This window comes from Chelonia mydas, chromosome 14 (assembly GCF_015237465.2).
Source record: "Chelonia mydas isolate rCheMyd1 chromosome 14, rCheMyd1.pri.v2, whole genome shotgun sequence".
In the NCBI taxonomy this organism is placed as follows: Eukaryota; Metazoa; Chordata; order Testudines; family Cheloniidae; genus Chelonia; species Chelonia mydas.
In genome coordinates, this window is record NC_051254.2 from 29,655,991 (window position 1) to 29,677,515 (window position 21,525).

The window sequence follows — 21,525 nt, forward strand, 5'->3', positions numbered from 1 at the left end:
GTTGAGGGTCACCAGGATGGAGGGATCCGGCTGGTTTGTCGATCAGCTGGTTGGTACCCAGAGCCTGAGGTTCTGTGGAAAGACCTCAATGGGTGACATTTACCATCACTCTCTGAAACAAAATTCCAAGGGGATAACAATCTCTTTAAAACAAAAACTGCTATGATTGTGAAAAAAACATTCAAACCAAAACTTGCCCTGTTGCATCAGGAACACTGTTCTCAATCAAGAAAAGGAATCAGCTGTTTATATAGCAGGTCAGTTACCATCCAAATCCCACACTGAACTCACCATCACTAGTACCCTCTGATCCCACTGAGGGTTACCAAAAGAAACTACACCATTTGCTCAAGAAACTCCCTGAAAAAGCACAAGAAGAAATCTGCACAGACACACCCCTAGAACCTTGACCAGGGGTCTTCTATCTGCTACCCAAGATCCATAAACCTGTAAATCCTGGACACTCCATCATCTCACGCATTGGCACCCTGACAACAGGATTGTCTGGCTATGTAGACTCCCTCCTCAGGCCCTATGCTACCAGCACTCCCAGCTATCTTCAACACACCACTGACTTCCTGAGGAAACTACAATACACTGGTGATCTTCCTGAAAACACCATCCTGGCCACTATGGATGTAGAAGCCCTCTACATCACCATTCCACACAAAGATGGACTACAAGCCGTCAGGAAGAGTATCCCCGATAATGTCACGGCAAACCTGGTGGCTGAATTTTGTGACTTTGTCCTCACCCATAACTATTTCACATTTGGGGACAATGTATACCTTCAAATCAGCGGCACTGCTATGGGTACCCGCATGGCCCCACAGTATGCCAACATTTTTATGGCTGACTTAAAACAACACTTCCTCAGCTCTCATCCCCTAATGCCCCTACTCTACTTGCGCTACATTGATGACATCATCATCATCTGGACCTATGGAAAAGAAGCCCTTAAGGAATTCCACCACAGTTTCAACAATTTCCATCCCACCATGAACCTCAGCCTGGACCAGTCCACACAAGAGATCCACTTCCTGGACACTATGGTGCTAATAAGCGATGGTCACATAAACACCACCCTATACCAGAAACCTACTGACCGCTATTCCTACCTACATGCCTCCAGCTTGCATCCGGACCACGCCACATGATCCATTGTCTACAGCCAAGCCCTACGATACAACCGCATTTGCTCCAACCCCTCAGACAGAGACAAACACCTACAAGATCTCTATCAAGCATTCTTACAACTACAATACACACCTGCTAAAGTGAAGAAACAGATTGACAGAGCCAGAAGAGTACCCAGAAGTCACCTACTACAGGACAGGCCCAACAAAGAAAATAACAGAACGCCACTAGCCATCACCTTCAGCCCCCAACTAAAACCTCTCCAATGCATCATCAAGGATCTACAACCTATCCCGAAGGATGACCCATCACTCTCACAGATCTTGGGAGACAGGCCAGTCCTTGCTTACAGACAGCCCCCCAACCTGAGGCAAATACTCACCAGCAACCACACACCACACAACAAAAACACTAACCCAGGAACCTATCCTTGCAACAAGGCCCATTGCCAACTGTGTCCACATATCTATTCAGGGGACACCATCATAGGGCCTAATCACATCAGCCACACTATCAGAGGCTCATTCACCTGCGTATCTACCAATATGATATATGCCATCATGTGCCAGCAATGCCCCTCTGCCATGTACATTGGTCAAACTGGACAGTCTCTACGTAAAAGAATAAATGGACACAAATCAGACATCAAGAATTATAACGTTCAAAAACCAGTTGGAGAACACTTCAATCTCTTTGGTCACTCGATTACAGACCTAAAAGTGACAATTCTTCAACAAAAAAACTTCAAAAACAGACTCCAACAAGAGACTGCTGAACTGGAATTAATTTGCAAACTGGATACAATTAACTTAGGCTTGAATAAAGACTGGCAGTGGATGTCTCATTACACAAAGTAAAACTATTTCCCCATGTTTATTTCCCCTCCTACTGTTCTTGTCAACTGCTGGAAATGGCCCACCTTGATTATCACTACAAAAGGCTTTTTCCCCCCAGCTCTCCTGCTGGTAATAGCTCAGCTTTCCTGATCACTCTTGTTACATTCTGTATGGTAACACCCATTGTTTCATGTTATCTGGGTATATAAAATCTCCCCACTATATTTTCCACTGTATGCATCCGATGAAGTGAGCTGTAGCTCATGAAAGCTTATGCTCCAATAAATTTGTTAGTCTCTAAGGTGCCACAAGTATTCCTTTTCTTTTTATGGATACAGACTAACACTGCTGCTACTCTGAAAACAAAACATAGGCAGAAAAGAACTGAAATCTCTGTGGTGAATATTTCATAATCCACATACAAACACAGAAGATGAGAGACTGGTATCTTTACGGGCTGTCACAGTTAAGGCATCTTGAGTCCCTTAATTGTGAGTATTCAGATTAGTTTTGGATTTCATGTAAATTAATGTTAACTCTGACTCTCCTGATATTCTAGCATGTACACATCCACACACACACACACAAACTTCCAACATTTTTTAGAGGAAACTTTCACTCAGTCAACTGACACAGTATGTTCCTGCAACCTTAACTTCATCTTAATGATTTTTTTGAATGTGGCAAATTTTGTTCTGTGGCTTGTTTGTGAGCTTGTCAATTGGAGTCTGTTTTTGAAGTTTTTTTGTTGAAGAATTGCCACTTTTAGGTTTGTAATCGAGTGACCAAAGAGATTGAAGTGTTCTCCGACTGGTTTTTGAATGTTGAGCTTGTCATTGAACCAACTCATTGTTCATTACCTGTGTGAAATGTCACCTAAGTCATGTGATGTTGTTTCTACTGACTTTCAATGGGACTTGTGGTCCTTAATTCACTTTGGTCCGAACCCATAAAGGGATTCATTTTACCCTTGTCTACACACAAAAGTTGCACTGATCAACTATTTAGTTAATCGATGCCACTTGCTTGGGTGAACACTCATATAAGTTTTTGAACTCTTCTTGAGCCAATTTAAGAATAACCCCATAACAGAGTTGCCCCAGTTTCACTAAATCAGTGCACAAACCATGTGTGGAGAAGGCCTCAGGCACATTGAAAAATTCCATCCTGGTTAGATGACTGAACCATTGTGAACACAAGAACAGTAAATGAAAATTAATTAGTTTGCTGCACAAGTGTTTGGAGGAATTGTGATTATGATTCTCCAAATATTTGGGGGTTACAGTGGCAATTATGCAGAAAGGGAAATGAATCAGGCACCCAAGTGTACATTTACACCTTACCCACCTCAGGCTAGCGGCTTAACAGCCAGGCTCAATGCTTTAAAAATTAATGAACTAACTGCGTTAACTGGAGCTGTTGGCCCCCCGCCTTCTGAGAATTTTAATGAGTTTATGGCATGGCTACATAAATGCTCACAGTTGTTAAAGGTGGTGGGAATGGACATGTTACAAGAACCAATTCTGGTACAAACCCTTTTGGGACCATTGAATTGTCATACTCTTGGTTTTGATGATGATGTTACACAAATGGTTAAACGTTTGGCTCAAAAGCATTTTAAGCTATCCAGTGAATTAGCTGCACTTAAAGGAATTACAAGAATGCGAAGGGAAGCTCCGGCCAAGCTGGCTGACAGAATACAAACATATACTAGGTTAACAGTGGGGGTTACTAATCTTGAGGATTTGAAGCAACTTGTTTTGGAGGCGCTGCCTTGGAATGAATGGATTGAACAAGTAGAGATTGCAGTTAAACAGCAGGAAGGAACTCCTGTCCATGAGTTGCTAACACAGTTAGGACAGTGGAAAACAGAGGGTCCTGGATACTTTCTCCGTGGCCCTGGCCAGGATTGGAGAGGTCGTGGAATGAACAGAAGTCGAGGAATAAATAGAGAGAGTGACTGAGTATGGCTCTGAAACAGGAGAACTTAGACCTTAAAGGAGAGAAGGAGAAGCTGTGGGCACAGCTACAGGCATGTATGATTGGCAAGGAGTCTCAAACGGAGGAAGAAAAGGCAGTGATCAAGGTGGCTAAGGTGACTTCTTGGCATGGGGATTGAATGATCCAATAGCTACTAATTCAGTAGCATAGGACAGCCCCGCTGCAACTCAGAATGCATTTTTCAGCAACCCATGACAATAGATGTCTGAGGATGCCCCTACTTAAGCATCAGAGTCAGGGTTCGGCTTGCAGATTTTCTATTGGACATGGGGGCTGGAATTCCTATAGTAAAAGATGAATTTAATGTATATCTAGTCGTGGGTTCTGTACAGATCCAGGGCATATCAGGAACTAAACAAACATATGATGTCAAAACCCTCCCTCTCCAGTTTGGTGTACACACTCGTAGACTCATACATACCATTCAGGAGAAGTGTGCTATTGCAGGGAGAGAAAATCTAATTGGGGCAGAAACTATCAAACAATTGGGATTAATCCTGGACTTCCCAAATATGTGTATCAGACAAACTCTCATTGTAGCACAAGGTACAAATGACGCTAACCTGATCCCCATGGGACTTGCTACTCAGATGGTGAAAGCAATAGAGCCTAAATGGCCACCTCTTGTGCCAGAAGGCTGGGAAGGTTGGTGGGCTGAGGTTCAAACTGTGTGGGCAGGCGTACTCCCTAGATACGGGAAAAATGCAAATCTCCGTTACATTAGAAGGAGACATACCCCCATACATAAAACAATACCTGATACCTCAGGAAGCAAAAGAATCTTTAAGGCAAGTTATAGAAGAACTGGAAAAACAAAAATTAATTAGAAGGTGTTCAGCGCCTAATGAGGCACAAATCTAGCCAGTTAAAAAACCTGATGGAACATGGACATTAACTATTGACTATCGGGGGTTAAACAAACTGCCAAACGGGGAGCACCAGTAGTGCCTGCTTACCCAGAATTGATTTAGGTAGTAACCGCCGACATTAAGTGGTTCTCAGTACTCGACGTGGCAACCGGCTTTTGGAGTTTACCTTTAAACCCAGAGTCTCAGTACAGAACATCTTTTGTATTCCAGGGTATGCAACACAGCTGGAATGTTTTGCCTGTGGAGTACTGTGACGCCCCCACAATGTTCCATACTGTAGTGAGAAATATGCTAGAGAAGGAGGAGCTGTTACAAATGGGAAGAATAGTCCAGTATGTAGATGATATTTTAATAGTCAGTAAAACAGAGCAGGAACACGAAGCACTAATGCGGCTGTTGCTGACTAGCTGCCAACCGTAGGGCTTAAAACTTAACCTTTAAATCCCAGATTAAACAGAGAGAAGTGCAATATCTTGGAATTCAACTCAGTACAGGGGGAAGGTCTGTGGATAAGGAAAGGGTGAAGTGTATTGTTAACCTCCCTATGCTGGTAGATACTAAATCTTTGCAATCTTTTTTAGGGCTCACTAACTTCTGCAGAGAGTTTATGGTTGCGTACGCAGAGAAGGCAGGTTCCCTGTATGAGGTACTTAAAAGAACACAGTGGACCTAGACAGAGGAGGAAACTAATGCATGGGAGAGCCTGAAAAAAGGATTAATGGAGGCACCTACCTTGTCCGCCCCTAACAACGAATTCCCCTTTGTATTGTACCTAGTGTTAAGAATTTCTGTATTGTTACTATGGGTACACAGGATACTGGTGCTGGGGAGAGACCCGTTGCTTGTTATAGCAGAGCATTAACAGGTCCAGAAAACAAACTGGGAATTTGTGAGCAAACTGCACTCGCTGCCTACTGGACACGACAAAAAGCTCAGGCAATTATCGGAGCAAGCAAGGTGATTGTAAAGAGTCACCATGCACTGGGAAAATTACTCAGTCAGGAAAATCTGCCTAAAGGACATGCGAGAGTAGATAAGGCCATTCAATGGGTCTTTGCTCTAATGTCTGAGAATGTTCAATTAGTCCCACTAAAAGAACCTTAAATATCTGTATGGGGATTGACTATAAACAGTCAAGAACATGTTTGTGAACCCCAACAGGAATCTAAAGTGCATGCTGTCTTTAAAGCAACCCCAATTGAACAGGTGATTGGAAAAACCATTTGGTTTGTGGATGGTAGCTTGTATTACACCGAAGGAAAACGAGTCACTGGCTTTGCAGGGCTTTGTTTAACTGAAAACCTGCAAAGAGTTAACTTCTTCCAGTACAAATTGAGCAAAGGGGGAACACAGTCTGCAGACGCGTCAGCGGTCTTAGAAGTTTTAGCTAGAACGAAGGACAAGCAAACAGAGCTAATAATGGGAACGGATTCAGATTATGGTTACAAGGGAACCACCATCTACCTACCATGATGGAATAGTGTAGGTTTTACAGGAACTGACAAATCTGAAATTAAACACAAGACCTTATGGCAGCAAATAGAGCAACTGGCAGGGCGGTATCAGAGGATCTGGATGGTTAAAATAAAAGCCCATAAGAGAACAGGTCCATTGAAAAAGGGAAATGAACTAGCAGATAAACTGGCTAAGGAAGCAGCCCTCACTGGAACACTGGGGGAGCCTACATCCGTGGCAGTAACCACCTGGGCACAGGCAAAGCAAAAACAAGGTGAGGGAAACAACCCGAAAGAGCTTCAGTTTTTACAGGACCTGCAGGCAAAAGATGACTCAATACAGAAATGGATAATAGAATGTCCTTCACAATGGCAGAGTGTCCCATTGAGAAAAGAGGGAGACCTAATTCTGGCAAAACCAGAAAATGAATGGGTCCTGGTAATCCCTCAGCAGACGCAGTACCTCCTTTTAGGATGGGTGCATGGTTCAATTGTGGGAGGTCACCCAAAACAGGAAGAGGCACTGGAAAAACAAACTGGGATGGTGGCCTAGAATGAAAGATTGATTTAAACCTGCATAGTCATAGTTGTTTAACATGTGCTAAGCAAGACCCTGCTAGAAGGAAAAGACATGGAGAGTTAATGCACCAAGCGTTAAAAGGCCCCCTCCAATGTTTACAGGTTGATTTTGTGGGACCCTTGCCTACTACTCCTAGGGGAAGCAGATTTTTGTTTGTAATTGTGGATAGTTTTAGCAAATGGGTAGAAGCATTCCCTACTAGAAAAAAACCAGTTGGGTCTCCGCAAACGTGTTCATAACAAATTTTTTTCCTCGATGTGGGCTGCCACACAGCATTGATTCTGACAATGGTCCTGCATTTATTGGACAGATATACCAAAGTATGGGTACCTGGGCAGGTACTCCCCTACCGTTACACATCCCCTACCATCCTCAAACTGGGGGACAGGTGGAAAGGATGAATAAATCTCTTAAAACTCTTAACTGTCTAAAGTGTGTAATGAACTGGGAACAAATGAGGATCTGGTACTTCCATGGGTTCTAATGAGGATCCAAAGCCGTCCTATGAAATACCTTTTGGGAGACCTATGCCCGGCTGGGAAAACTTGCTGTCTCCCCCAGATTGGGAAACAATTACAGCATTGGCAGCCACCAGCTGGATGAATAGCTTTAAATAGTGGTTGGGCACCGTTCAAGGAGCAGCTGCAGCACAGCAGGCTGCAGAGCAGCAAAAAATGAACCAGGCGTTTGATGAAAACAGTGATATCAAACAATGGCAAACTGGAAACCATGTTATGGTTAAAATTGAACTGGCTCCCAAGAAAAAATTTCCTGAAGGTGAATGGTCAGGTCCTTGGCCAATTTTAGATAAATTAGGGCCCTCTCTGTACTTGGTTGAAATAAAGGACCAGCCTCGGTGGAAACATGCCATGCGATGAAAGGAATACAAGGGGGTTAAACTGTATATGACATGTTTGTGCTTTTCTATAGACAGATACACAGGATAAGTGATCAAGGTAAGCATAATGGAAACCTTCCAGAATATTGGAAGTTTTACAAGCTTTAACCTTGGAGCTCCATTGGCACCCCGCTTGTTACTGTATATTGCTTGGGGTCAATTAAAAAGGTTTGAAGTGTCCAGACCTTACCCTGTCAAACAATTGAGCGCAAAAGGACAATTTACTTGGGGGTATTGGTAATATGATCACCATCTGCTGGAATGATAAAGATACTGCTGTATGGACGCTGGACCAAGCAGGAAAACAGCCTTTATGGATGTTGGGACCAGGAATCTCATGGATTGATAACACATCCACCGTTCCCTTGAAAACGAGATTCCTGTTCCTAAATCCCCTAAATGATCAAATTATTCTGGAATTACTGAACCGGGATTATACTCCTGTGGAGCAGTCCAGTAAGAAATGGAAATGGCTGAAAGGAAGTTACACCAATTCGGTCTTATAATCATAATAGTCTGATATTACCACTGCTATTAATATTCCTGCTGCTTTAAAAAAAAAATTATACACATTTACCCATGAGAGAGAGGCGAGTGTTGTTTTATATATTTTTAGGTTGCCAACCTGGATACGGACCCTGTTGGGTGTGCTGGTAGTGGCTCAAGGAGCAAAGGGATTGGTTGATGTCAAAAAGATCAACCAAACACATTCGGTGACCAGAACTCTTTGGACAGAAACAGTTAATAGCTCCACTGGATGGGATGCAGCAAGTCAGGAGCACCCTATTGGAACGGTTTGGAATTAGTGTGTGAAACTGAAGGAAAGCGACAAATAAACACATCCTCAGGGTGTCACCCTTTGCGATTATGTTGGCTTGGGGATGGACTGTTGGAGACCGTAGTGTTGCTCAACATGTTCCTGTCCAAGAGGTCAATAATGCCCGATGACGGATTGAAAAGGAACTGATTTTGAGTAAAGAGACACAGGGAGAATATGCATGCTGTTGGAAGGTTGATATTGTTGTTAATTGTGATCAGGCTATTGTTCTTACTGCACTTCCTCACACAGATTCCATTAACACTCCTAACAGTAACACACCAAGTGAACATGAACATACTCAAAGCAAGGAAAGGAAACGAGCCATTCCGGAAATGGAGTGTGTTCTAGTGGCACCAAAGCAAGTAGTGGAGCAATATTTCACAGGAGTGGTAGGGGAGGATCTGACTCTGGTATGTGTTGTCCAAGCACACAAGCGTGAGACCAACACAGTATACTTGGACTGGTTTCGAGCAGTAGACGCGGTAATTAGTTACATAAATGCAAGTGTAAAAGCATAAGGAGATTGGACAAGTAGGGTGGAGTTTACTGACTTGCAGGGTAAGTGGAGTGCATCTATTCACATTCGTAACATTCAATTAAAAGATACAGGAACATACAAGGGAACTTGGTCCACGACCCCGAGCACCAGTAAATGCATCTGCCATGTACAAGTATGTGAAGATGCCTGTCCAACAACAGCCCCAACGCCACCTCCTTCCACTCCTCCACATACTGACACTACCCCAAGGAGTGAGTGTCCCATTGTACAACCATGGCCTACCTCACCTACACCCTTCTGTAGAGTATATGGTAGAGAATGTAGGATGGAGCTATGTGCCACTAAAACTCGATTTTGCCTGTATGACCATGCTAAGGCAGTGCCCCAAACACTATAAGGATTGGTTTAATTTGGAACTGGAGATGCAATTACAATTTTGGAAGGGCTCCCAAATCGGCCTACATGATAGAGACAGGAGGGATTTATTAGGAATAGCATTGGGATGCTCCAGCCTTGGCATGTCCATATGGAACTCTGCAGATATTGAAAATCTTAATTTAAAAATAAACACCATTGTGAATGGAATAGGCAAAGCAGTTAAGACAGGAAGAGATATTAGCAGTTAATTACTGGACCAGCATGCAATCACTATTGATAATATGCATTTGATTGCTCAAGGGTTTAGCCACCTGAATACTACCATTCTGTCCCTCATCAACAGCATACAAAATAATGATGTTTCATTGGCAGTTGCTTGCATGGCCTATGGCAATAGAGTAATCAAGATAGTACAGCAAAGTTTGTTGCAGTTGCAACTTCAGAACTGGCCAGAGATATTAAACCCTACAGCCATCTTAAAACAAATACAACAAGGCATCAATCATATTGTGCCTATCTTTCTACAATTTGCTAAATTTGATGGGGTCCCAAGACTGGACCATGAGGACGGCAAAAGTGTATATCTCATGATGGCAGTCCCTAGATGGTTGCAAGAGCCAGTTAAGGCATATTACGCAAATAGTGTGGGGATGATTGTAAACAAGACATATGTACAGCATTACCCCACCGTGCACCTAGTAACTGAAACTGGCTCGGAAATTAATCAGGCTTGTTGCATAAAACATAATGGATGGTGGCTGTGTGAATGCTATACTACACTTGATCATTAATAACACCAGAAAAGGCTGTGCTCAACTGGTACAAAACGGACTGGTTAATGAGGTAGTATGAATTCAGGACATGGCCTCTGTTATAGGTTATCATAATTTTCCCATAGCTGGCAACATTTGCCCTACAAGTGATGCTGGGTTCTGCGTGCCTGCTACCAGCACCATTCAAATAGGAGCCCATGCCTTCTGGTTAACAAGCAAAGGCAATGCTGTCACTGAAACAACCATTCCACATGAATGCTTACTGATTGAATTGTTCCCCACAGTGAAACACATGATTTGGTGGCAAGAACCAAAGAATCCCTAATACCAATAACTCAACTGATCCAGCAGCAAATGAGTGAAATAGAAAATGTACAAAGAGAGGTGGAAACACCCTGGTGGGCAATTCCAGAGGATGTGACTTTACAGCCAGTGGTCTGAACCCTTAGCGTAATCCTAATGGGAATCCAGGCCCTAACAGTTGTTGTTCTCATAGGAATGGGCTATTACATGGTACATCAAACCAAGAAAGCTAAGCTACAGCATCGAGTGAAGAAGGGGATGGAAATAGCAATCAACACTGCTGTGGTACAACCAAATAATCATTTTAAGGAGTAGGGTGTTGAGGCATATATTTCTCAGTATATAAACCCTGTCATACAATGTAACATTCATTTATTAGTAATCATAACATATATTCATTTACATATGTCCAAATATTTAGGTATCTATATACTTTGGATATCTGTTTTACCTTAACAAAGCCCTCAGTGTGAAATCAGCCTGGCTTCAAGGCTGGACTAGGTGTGTTGGCTTCCCTAGCTTCCTACTTGTCTCTGCCAAAGCTCATCCTCTCAGTAATCGGGAGACACTGCCCCCTCACCTCATCATTCCTCTAGGGGTATCATTTGTACCCCTTTAGATTTCAGGGATGGCTTCACCCAGCACTCATAGGGCAATATTTGTCTCTCTCTGGCATTGGTGCAACAAGTTCACAGTTCTCAGCCTCAGCTGTCTGGCTCTCAGTAGACAAGTTTGCAGTTTTCCAGTTCTCTCCCCCCACCCTCTTGACTCTATCTCATATCTCTGAAGGGGTCAGGCAGTAACTCCATGTCCTATCAGTCTTGGCCTCTCGGAGTGAGAATCTAGCACTCAAGCTAGGTATTTGTGCTCAGAGATATTGATAATTTTCATTGTTCAAACAACACAAAGATCTCATGACAAAGGATAAAGAAAGGTTAAAATAAAATAAAAAAGGACTCTTCTGGCAAATTATAATTTGTCTCATAAAGTCTCCAATAAACTTGTACTACATCCTGTCAAACTAAACTAATATCAAAGTATGTGACCAAACAGCCTTGAGGAAGAAAGGAAAACCAACACTACGAGGTGAGCTACAAAACACTTTCAGGTTCAGAAAGTGAAATCCCACAAAATCATAACTCCAAAAAGAAGAAAAAGCAAATTTATCCATTTGCTTCTGAACTGCCTAAACCTGCTTTACTCAGCACCCCCTCATTACTTGATTGTGTCATTTTCAAAAGTTTTAACATTCTTCTAATGCCACAAAAGGAAAAAAGAAACAAAAACAAACCAAAATCCAAAATCTGCCCATCTATAAATGTTCTGGACTTGGCTGGCAAAAGCCCAGAAGCCACTTTACGAAGAGACGGAAATAGTGATTTAAGCTCAGAAAGCTCAAACAGAGTTTTGGGGTTCATTTGAATTCACAGACTCATAGAATATCAGGAAGGAGATTCCACCATCTCCCTAAATAACCCACTCCAGTGTTTCACCACCCTCCTGGTGAAAAAGTTTTTCCTAATATCCAACCTAAACCTCCCCCACTGCAACTTGAGACCATTACTCCTTGTTCTGTCATCTGCTACCACTGAGAACAGTCTAAATCCATCCTCTTTGGAACCCCCTTTCAGGTAGTTGAAAGCAGCTATCAAATCCCCCCTCATTCTTCTCTTCTGCAGACTAAATAATCCCAGTTTCCTCAGCCTCTCCTCATAAGTCATGTGCTCCAGCCCTCTAATCTTTTTTCAGAGTAACAGCCGTGTTAGTCTGTATTTGCAAAAAGAAAAGGAGTACTTGTGGCACCTTAGAAACTAACCAATTTATTTGAGCATAAGCTTTCGTGAGCTACGGCTTTTCTTTTTGCTAATCTTTTTTGTTGCCCTCCGCTGGACTCTTTCCAATTTTTCCACATCCTTCTTGTAGTGTGGGGCCCAAATGGACAAAGTACTCCAGATGAGGCCTCACCAATGCCAAATAGAGGACAATGATCACGTCCCTCGATCTGCTGGCAATGCTCCTACTTATACAGCCCAAAATGCCATTGGCCTTCTTGGCAAAGAGGGCATAATGTTGACTCATATCCAGCTTCTCGTCCACTGTAACCCCTAGGTCCTTTTCTGCAGAACTGCTGCCTAGCCACTCAGTCCCTAGTCTGAGGCAGCGCATGGGATTCTTCTGTCCTAAGTGCAGAACTCTGCACTTGTCCTTGTTGAACGTCATCAGATTTCTTTTGGCCCAATCCTCCGATTTGTCTAGGACCCCTCTGTATCCTATCTCTACCCTCCAGCGTATCTACCTCTCCTCCCAGTTTAGTGTCATCCGCAAACTTGCTGAGGGTGCAATCCACACCATCCTCCAGATCATGAATGAAGATATTGAACAAAACCGGCCCCAGGACCGACCCTTGGGGCACTCCGCTTGATACTGGCTGCCAACTAGACATGGACCTTGATCACTACCCATTGAGCCTGACAATCTAGCCAGCTTTCTATCCACCTTATAGTCCATTCATCCAGCCCATACTTCTTTAACTTGCTGGCAAGAATACTGTGGGAGACTGTATCAAAAGCTTTGCTAAAGTCAAGAAATAACATGTCCACTGCTTTCCCCTCATCCACAGAGCCAGTTATCTTATCATAGAAGGCAATTAGGTTAGTCAGGCATGACTTGCCCTTGGTGAATCCTTGCTGACAGTTCCTGATCACTTTCCTCTCCTCAAAGTGCTTCAGAATGGATTCCTTGAGGACCTGCTCCCTGCCCAGCGAAAAGGGGCTGAGGACGTCACTGATAAGAGGCAGCACCTCTCTTTCCCATACTCTCCGCTCTAATCCCATGATCCCTAACATTTTATTTTCCCAGCACCCTCTGCTTCCCACATCCACCAGACCCAACCACTCTATCCCTCAGATTCCTCCCCAAAACCCATTCCTCCTGGTCCCTTCATATTTGATCCCCCGGGATCCCAGCACCTTAGGGGATTTCGAGAGGGGAAGTGTTGCCAGCCCCAGGGACACTCACCCTGCAGGGACCAGCTCCAGGTAAGTGGGGGAGCCCAGGCCAGGAATATTGCTGGAAGATGCAGGGTGGGGACAGCTGTCCACAGTGAATGTGGGGCCTGGCCCAAGTATCTCTCTCCTAGTCTCCATGGAAGAGAAACCATGCCTGGAAAGGCAAGGCAAGGGTGGAACTTCATCCAGGCAGAGGGAGCTTCTGGAGGAGTTTCTCTCTCCCTTCCCCCAGCAGGTTAGCAGGAGGCAGGAAGGCCCAGAACTTCAGCAGCCAGGGCTGCAGCAGGAAGGAGGGGCTGACTGGGACTTCTCCTCCTCTTCCTGGGCTTTGCTTAGACCAGGAAAAGCGAGCGTCCTTGTTCACTCAGGATCAGCTGCTGCTGGAATCTGCCCCCAGACATGGGCAGATGGATACCTGGGAGCCAAATGCCACTGCTGTGCATGGAAATTACTAAGTGAAGTTTCTACTTTGGCTAGCCCTAGGTATGGCACTGAGAGAATTTCTCTCCTGTGTGGAGGAGTCTCTGGTGTCCATTGTGGTGTTAGCTCAAACTGAAGCATTTTCCATGCTAAGGACATCTGAGAAGCCTCTTCCCTGTGTGGATTTGCTGATGCTGGATGCTGTGTGAGCACCAAATGAAGTTACCCCCACATTCAAGCTCTTTCTTTTGTGAATTATCCAATTGGGAATAATGCATGAGCTCAGACTGAATCTTTCCCTGCAGTTATTGAAGCTTCTCCCACAATCCAAGTATTTATGGGTTCTCTGTCTTGCGTAGATTGTTAGATGTGAAGCGAGGTTTGATCTTCAAATCGAACTTTTTCCATAGCTGAGGAATTTGTAGATTTTGTCCCATGTGAATTCTCCGACATTTAGGAAGGTATGACCTGGGATTGAAGCTTTTCCCATCATCCAATCATTTATGGAGTTTCTCTTTTGTCTGAATTGTCTGATGTCTACTTAGGTGTGAGTTCTGACTAAAACTTTTCTCACAGTGGAGGCATTTTCACAGTTTCTTTCCCTTGTGGATTCTCCCATGCTTAATATGGCTTGCGTGCTGACTGAAGCTTTTCCCACAGTCCAAACATTTATAGGGTCTCTCTCCCGTGTGCAGTCTCTCATGGGCAATAAGATTTGAGCTCCAACTGAAGCTTTTACCACAGTCCAAGCATTTATAGGGTCTCTCTCCTGTGTGGGTTCTCTGATGTACAATAAGGGCTGATGCTGCAATAAAACTTTTTCCACACTCGAGGCATTTATATGGCCTCTCTCCCATGTGGATTCTTCCATGGCTAATAAGATGTGAACTCTGACTGAAGCTTTTACCACAGTCCAAGCAATTATAGGGTTTCTCTCCTGTGTGGGTTCTCTGGTGGACAATAAGGGCTGATGGTGCACTGAAAGTTTTCCCACACTCAAGGCATTTATATGGTCTCTCTCCTGTGTGCAGTCTCCGATGGGTAACAAGATTTGAGCTCCGACTGAAGCTTGCACCACAGTCCAAGCATTTATAGGGTTTCTCTCCCATGTGGGTTCTCTGATGTGTAATAAGGGCTGACAGTGCAATAAAACTTTTTCCACACTCAAGGCATTTATATAGCCTCTCTCTCATGTGGATTCTTGCATGGCTAATGAGATGTGAGCTCTGACTGAAACTTTTCCCACAGTCCAAGCATTTATAGGGTTTCTCTCCTGTGTGGGTTCTCTGATGTACAATAAGGGCTGATCGTGCACGGAAACTTTTTCCACACTCAAGACATTTATAGGGTTTCTCTCCCGTGTGGGTTCTCTGATGGATGATAAGGGCTGAGGATACAGTGAAACTCTTCCCACACTGAAGGCATTTATATGGTCTCTCTCCCGTGTGGATTCTGCTATGGCAAATAAGGCCTGAGACATTACTGAAGCTTTTCTCACACTCAAGGCATTTATAGGGTCTCTCTCCTGTGTGCAGTCTCCCATGGTTAATAAGATTTGAGCTCCCACTGAAGCTTTTACCACAGTCCAAGCATTTATAGGGTTTCTTTCCTTTGTGATTTGTCAGCTGGGCTTTGCTTTCCTTGGAATCCTTGCCTCCTCTCCCACTTTCAATGGATTCATCCACTTGCTTCCTTTGGCAATTTCCCAGCTTCCTTTCTGACCTGTGCCAATTACTCCAGGGTTTTCTCTGTTCCAAGCATTGGAAAAAATTCCCGTCTGCTTTTCTAACTGTGCTCCCTTGCAGTTCCACTGGCTCAGGACATTCCTGTTGTGGATTCCCCTCCTCATTCTCACTCATTGTCTCATCACCTGCTCGGGGAGAGAGAGAATCCAGGCAGAAGTCATTGCCTGGGCTGGTAGAAAATACAGAAAGGGAAATAGCAAAGAGGGAAAACATAACGTAATAGCTGTTGGAAGACTAAGAATTTGGATTATGCCTCCACATCCCATCCAAAGACTGACAGGGAAGTGAAGTCACGGAGAAAAATCCTGACAGCTAACAGGGTGGGTGGGTAGCCATGAGCGATATCTGCCATGATGAATGACACCTGCTGACCACTGCCTAACCTGGGTGGGATGAGACAGAACTGAGGGTGCTCACACCAGATTTTTGGGATTTTTAGGTTTTTCCTTCTTTTGCAAGATAGTTTCTGTGTCAGTGTCACTGACTCCTCACCTCCGTGGGTGCCTCTTGAGAGCTTCGTTTCTTTGGAGGCCTGAAGATCTGGGACCCACGGCTCTTCCCCTGCTTCTAGACGGGCGATCAGGTCAGGTTTGGGAATGGGAAGTCCTGCTCAGGGGGTGAAATCAGGCATAATCAGAGTGCACTGATGATTGGTGGAGTATTTGTCACAAAGGATACATCTTGAGTTTAAACTGACCCCATGAATTGCTGGGGGGTTGTGGGATCTGAATGGATGGGAACATGGTCTCTGAGCCCCGTTGGGAGAGGTCAATGTCTGGGGGAAGGGGAGTTGTCACACCCTCATTAGGAGTTTTCAGGATCTGTGTGCTCTAGGGAACTTGCTGAGGCACAAACAGCTCTGGTGTTAAACCCCTGGATATGTCTAAACCTCCAGAGGCCAGTGCCCTTCCCACACATGGAGCTATTTCCAAGAAGGGAGGTGAACAGAGATCCTGTGTATGAGTGAGAATTAATGCAGATAGGATAATACACTGCTCCTGCCCCTGTGAAAGCTGGAGGGATGGGGATAAATTAGCATGTCCATTAGGTCCATGACTCCCCTATCCCATTGGAGGGGGTATGGAGGTGAATGGCTCTCTTACACTGGAGCTGTGGACTATGAGACCCAGTCCCCTCTAATGTAACTGACTAGGGAAGAACCTGACCAGGTGCAGAAATGCTGGCCCCAGGGCTTCAAATAACTGAGGGGACAGGAATCCTTACCCAGCAAGGTCACAGTCTCATAATTCTCCTGCATGACGTCCCTGTAGAGGGCTCTCTGACCGGGGTCCAGCAGAGCCCCCTGCCCCTCCGTGAAATACACAGCCACATCCTCAAAGGTCACCGGCATCTGAAACAACAGGTGCTTCCCACTCAGTACCTGCTGCCCCAGCCACAATCCCACTATTCATGTGGGAAACAGCACACAAATAGGACAGCTCTGGGAGGGCCAGAGGAGCAGAATCCCACCCTCACCCTGCTCAGAGTGGCCAGGAGGCTCCAGGGAACAGAGAGAAGGCGAGAGCTCCTTGTCCCTCCCAGAAGAGGGAGGACGGCAGGGTCTTCTCATTTACGACACACCTGCTGCCTACAGGCTGATGTGGGAAGCAGAGCTCTGTGCAGGGAACAGGGACAGGAATCCCAGCACCCTCCCTTTGTATTTCACCACAGTCTCTGCCTAGTGGTCTGTTTTCCCAGCCCTGTCCAGGGAGTTGTTTCCTGTTTCAGAAATGGGGAAATGTTCACTCCCTCCCCCACTGGCCTGTTCATAAATCAGGCCCTAGGCTGAGCATGTCCAAGCAGCTTTAGCACACCCTGTCCCCCTCCCTGCCTCACCCTATGCATTTCCTGTCCCTCCCTCTCCACAACAACCCTCCCCAGCAGCTCCCCCAAAAATCCCGTACCTGAGCTGGCTCCACCATAGCCATTTCCCTTTCCTGTCCCCTAGGAAAATGGGATGATATGGAGCAACACGTTGTCCTTATTCTGCAGCCTGTCAGGGTGAGAAGGGGAATTTTCTGAATAGCGTTAGTCCATTTCACACCCCAATTCCCCCCAGACTCTTTCCCTGCAGACAGACAGGCTAGACTCTGTGATGCAGGGCAAACCCTCAGTGACATTATTACAACACAGGCCTGACCCCTTCCATGGGGACTAAACCCAGAAGATACTTTTAAACACTCCCAGTAACAGAGTCTCTGAGCCAAGCAGTGGAAAAGAGCAGAATCAAAGGAGCTACTTCAGTGATCCCCCCTGACACTGTCCCCAAGGCAGCACATTCCCCCAGCAGTGCGGGGACTAGGTAGAGGCAGGAACTGGCTTTTCCTCTCTCTGCTCCTCACCTTCTTCTAATTAAGTCAATCTGCCCTGGGGTGCAGCACGAAATGGAGCTGGGCAGGGCTGGGAGCCGGGAACCTTTCCCCCCCCCTTATTGCTCTTGCTGCCCCTTCCAGTCTCTTCCCTTTCCCTTCTGCATGGAAGAACTGGTTTCTGTCCTGCCATTCCTGTGAGTTTTCTCTCTAATAGCTACTGCCAGGGCTAGCAGGTGTGTGACAGGATGTATCAAGGGCAGCAGATCTGGGACTCGCAGACAGCTGGGAGAAGAGATGGGGCGAGGAGGGGCCATTTGTGCAGAGTCACTTTCCTGTCCATCCCCAGCACTTTACCCCAGGTCTCTCTCATCACCTGGAGTCTCCAGCAGAAACCGGGGCTGCCCTAGGGGCTGGTTTCAGCCACAGGAGAAAGTCCCCCCTTGGCTGGGCACACAGGGGCTTTAATGATGGTCTATCCCAGCACAGACCCTGCTCCCAGATCACAATGGAGGCAGCAGCATCTGCCCCAGGAAGCCCAGCTAGCTCTAGGGCTCTACTAAACAGAGCACAGAGATTGACACCGGCCTCCTCTGCCTTAGGAATTATCAGAGCCCTCTAGTGGGGGGTGCAAATGACAGAGCCTCCCTGTGCTGCCCCTGCAGCCCCCCAGGGACAGTCAGACCAATGCTAATCGCATTTGCCCATCTGGACTCACACTGGAACCAGAGAACCAGTTCAAACTGGAATTTTGTACTGGAACCAGAACTGAACCATAATTTTTATTTACTGACTGAACTGAACTTAAAAAAAAGTGGGTGGGGGAGAGGGGACCAGTTAAAATAAAGATTCAGCATAATTTTAAGCTCAATATAAAAAAAATTCAGTGATCTGAATTTCTCATTTTAATTTTAAGAGACGAAACTAACTAGCCAATGGGCCGGTGATGGCTCCCAGAATGGCCTGCCCCAGGATAGTGAGAAGAGAATGAGAAGAGAAGGGGGCCAGCCCAGAAGCACAGAAAGGGAGAGGAGAAGCTTGGGAGCTTCCTGCACACCATGGGAGGCAGAAGGGAGGCCCAGAGGTAGAGGAACCACCTCTGAGATGCTCCCCTGGGGAGAGAAGAGTGGGGATGCTCCCTGGGCCCTGAAGTTCATAATATCTCTTCAAGCCCAAGGGCAAAGGTAATGGCTCCCCAACCTTCTCCCCTTAGACAGGCCTCCTCCCACCATCTCCACCCCCTGGGGCAGCTCCTCCCTCCCACTTGAAGCAGGGTTCATGCTCCAAACTCCCTTGCTCACTGAAGCCAGCTGCAGGGCCCACTCCCAAACCCCCGCCCATCCCTCCGGCACTGTCTGATGCCCACCTCCACCACCCCCCGACACCCTCCCCCCACTATCAGAGGACGACAAAGTCAAGGCAAAATTTCATTACACCAGAACATGGAAGAAGATGGAAATGCTTCCGTCAGAAGTAATGATGTCATAGAATCTGTCAGACATGTCTGAAATCGGAAGATGCATTGGAACTTCTTCTGAAAGCTTTTGAAATCTCTAAAAAGGAAGTGATATCTGGACGAAGGAAAGCCCAGAAAAGGATTGGGCCAATTCTTGATTCATTCGCAGATGAGCCATTTCTCAGTAAGAACAAACTACTGGGAACATCCAAAAAATGTCTTGCCCAAGCTGAATCAACTAGCAAAAAATATACTGGCAGTTACAGCAACACGAGTGAGTGTTGAAAGAAAATTTCCAGGCCTCAAACGTATCCTTTCTCTGCAGAGGTCCAATATGGCAAAGCAAATGTTGAAAGATGTTATTTTAGGTTGTTTAGCCAAATTGTTCATTAAAAAAATTGTGTTTATTTGACAACAAAAAAATTCAGGAAAATTCATGTAAAAAGTTAAAGTTAAAAAATAAATAAATAGCCAAAAATCAAAACAGTTTCCATTTTAAGTTGCAGCTCTCTTTTTTTAATTTACCCCCACTAAGATTGAAATAAGATTTAAACAGGTAACTGAAGTTTTATTTTTGTTTCTTTGGGTGGCTAGAACCAGAAATGAACCCAAATATATTGAATGGAACCGAATCTGAACCAACCCAAAATAAATACCAGTTGGATTCCTTGCCTGCTGTCGCCAAAATCCTGCACAGAAATCAGAGCAGGACGCTGTTGAGTCCTGTCAACTCCAAGCATTTAACATGCAGGAATCAGATCCCCAAATAATGAGATTGTCTTAAAAAGATCCAAGAATAAATTGGGAGCAGGGTTTATATGTGCATGTGGGGGGAGCGAATTTCCCTTGTAAATACTGAGCCCTTAGGGGTAAATCCCCTCTCCACCCCCCACTGCTTGTTTAACAGATTCCCCACCAGCTGCTGGGCTGGGCAGGGCAGGGCAGCCCTCCCCCCTACCCCATGGACTGGGGGAGCTGCCATTGTATCTCTCACCATCCCACTCCCTTCTCCTACCCTCTGGCTCTCCCTTCCCCAGCCAGTCTCCACTTGCTCTCATAGTCGCCCTCCAGCCTCTCCACAGCCCCCCCTTTCCTTCTTTCTCCCCACAGAGTTTCCCTCTGCTCCAGCTCTGTTCCTCTGAGCCCCAGAATCCTCCCCCTGCCCCCTGATTCCTGCGTATTCCCTCAGCTTCCCTTCAGCAGCCCCACATCCCCATGGTCCTTCCCGCACTCCCCTCACACATCCCTCTTCAGCCCCCCTCCTGCTCCCATGCCCCATCCCTGTTCACCTCTACCAGGGAATCGCAGCCAGCTCCGCTGGGAGCAGCCTGGGGCCAAACCCTCCCCCTGCAGCCAGGATGGCCCCGGGGGGCACCGCTCCCTGGGGATGGGCAGGTCTCTCTTACCTTCCCTCCAAGCGGTGCCCTCCCCGGGAGCAGGGGCTGGGGCCCGGGAAGGGGGGTCCTGGCCAGGCTAGGGTCTCTGCACCGGGGGAGGCTCCTGGGGAGCAGCGGGAATGTTACTGCTGGAGATTCCCCTCTCCCGGCTGCAGCCAAGGCCCCGGGGTCCCCAGCAGCAGCCGCCGGGGCTCGGGGATCTTGCAAGGAGCGCGGGCTCCCCACAGCGCCCTAGTCACTGCAGCGACTGCGATTCACTTCCTGCTGCTGGACTGAGTGACCCCAGCGATGGCTCCCAGAGCCGCATCCCAGCTGCTCCTGGGTCCTAGCGATCAAGGGATTGCACGGCAGCCCCCTGCCCCAGACCCTGCCTCCTGGGGGACCCACGTCCCATGGGCACAGGCAGCCTCTTTCAGCATTAAGGGAGCGTCCTGCATAGAAGCCACCATGTCAGTGAGCAGAAAGGAGACGTCCAGGTGTCGGGGAGGGAGGAGAAGAGTTGTTTCTATGGAGACTGGGGATTGGTGCAGAGAGTCCCTAATTTCATCAAGGGCAAGGGGGTGTTGGATCTTCTGGGTCCTTGAGAGGCTGCCTAGAGGTCGGAGCAGCTGGGGACACGTTTCTCAGGGCATCCCACCCTAG

The 21,525-nt window shown here is 46.2% G+C and overlaps 3 protein-coding genes across 3 annotated transcripts in view; 1 reads left to right on the plus strand and 2 right to left on the minus strand.

Moving 5' to 3' along the window:
* LOC119567654 (C-type lectin domain family 2 member D-like) overlaps positions 1-13,741 on the minus strand; it is a 33,183-nt gene extending 19,442 nt beyond the window's left edge. The window contains exon 1 of the mRNA XM_043528910.1: positions 13,567-13,741. Within this exon, the coding sequence (XP_043384845.1) occupies positions 13,567-13,741 (175 nt within the window). The remainder of the gene's footprint in view (positions 1-13,566) is intronic.
* LOC119567445 (maestro heat-like repeat-containing protein family member 1) overlaps positions 1-21,525 on the plus strand; it is an 850,842-nt gene that overhangs the window by 139,342 nt on the left and 689,975 nt on the right. The window lies entirely within an intron of this gene.
* On the minus strand, positions 14,556-21,135 carry LOC102941763 (zinc finger protein 436). The gene is made up of 5 exons (XM_037913289.2): positions 20,893-21,135; positions 17,626-17,714; positions 16,946-17,072; positions 16,214-16,327; positions 14,556-15,846 (listed from the first exon to the last, which is right to left on the minus strand). The coding sequence occupies exons 2-5, from the start codon at positions 17,647-17,649 to the stop codon at positions 14,564-14,566; spliced, it is 1,548 nt and encodes a 515-aa protein (XP_037769217.2). The 5' UTR covers positions 17,650-17,714; positions 20,893-21,135; the 3' UTR covers positions 14,556-14,563.

What these genes read in the sequence shown, in the direction of transcription:
- LOC102941763 (XM_037913289.2), bottom strand. Translation starts at nt 17,649, where the DNA reads ATGGCTATGGTGGAGCCAGCTCAG. An exon ending in CTATGGTGGAGCCAGCTCAG is followed by an intron (nt 17,073 to 17,625) that starts GTACGGGATTTT and finishes CTGTTGTTTCAG; the next exon opens with ATGCCGGTGACCTTTGAGGA. An exon ending in CTCAAGAGGCACCCACGGAG is followed by an intron (nt 15,847 to 16,213) that starts GTGAGGAGTCAG and finishes CTCCCCGAGCAG; the next exon opens with GTGATGAGACAATGAGTGAG.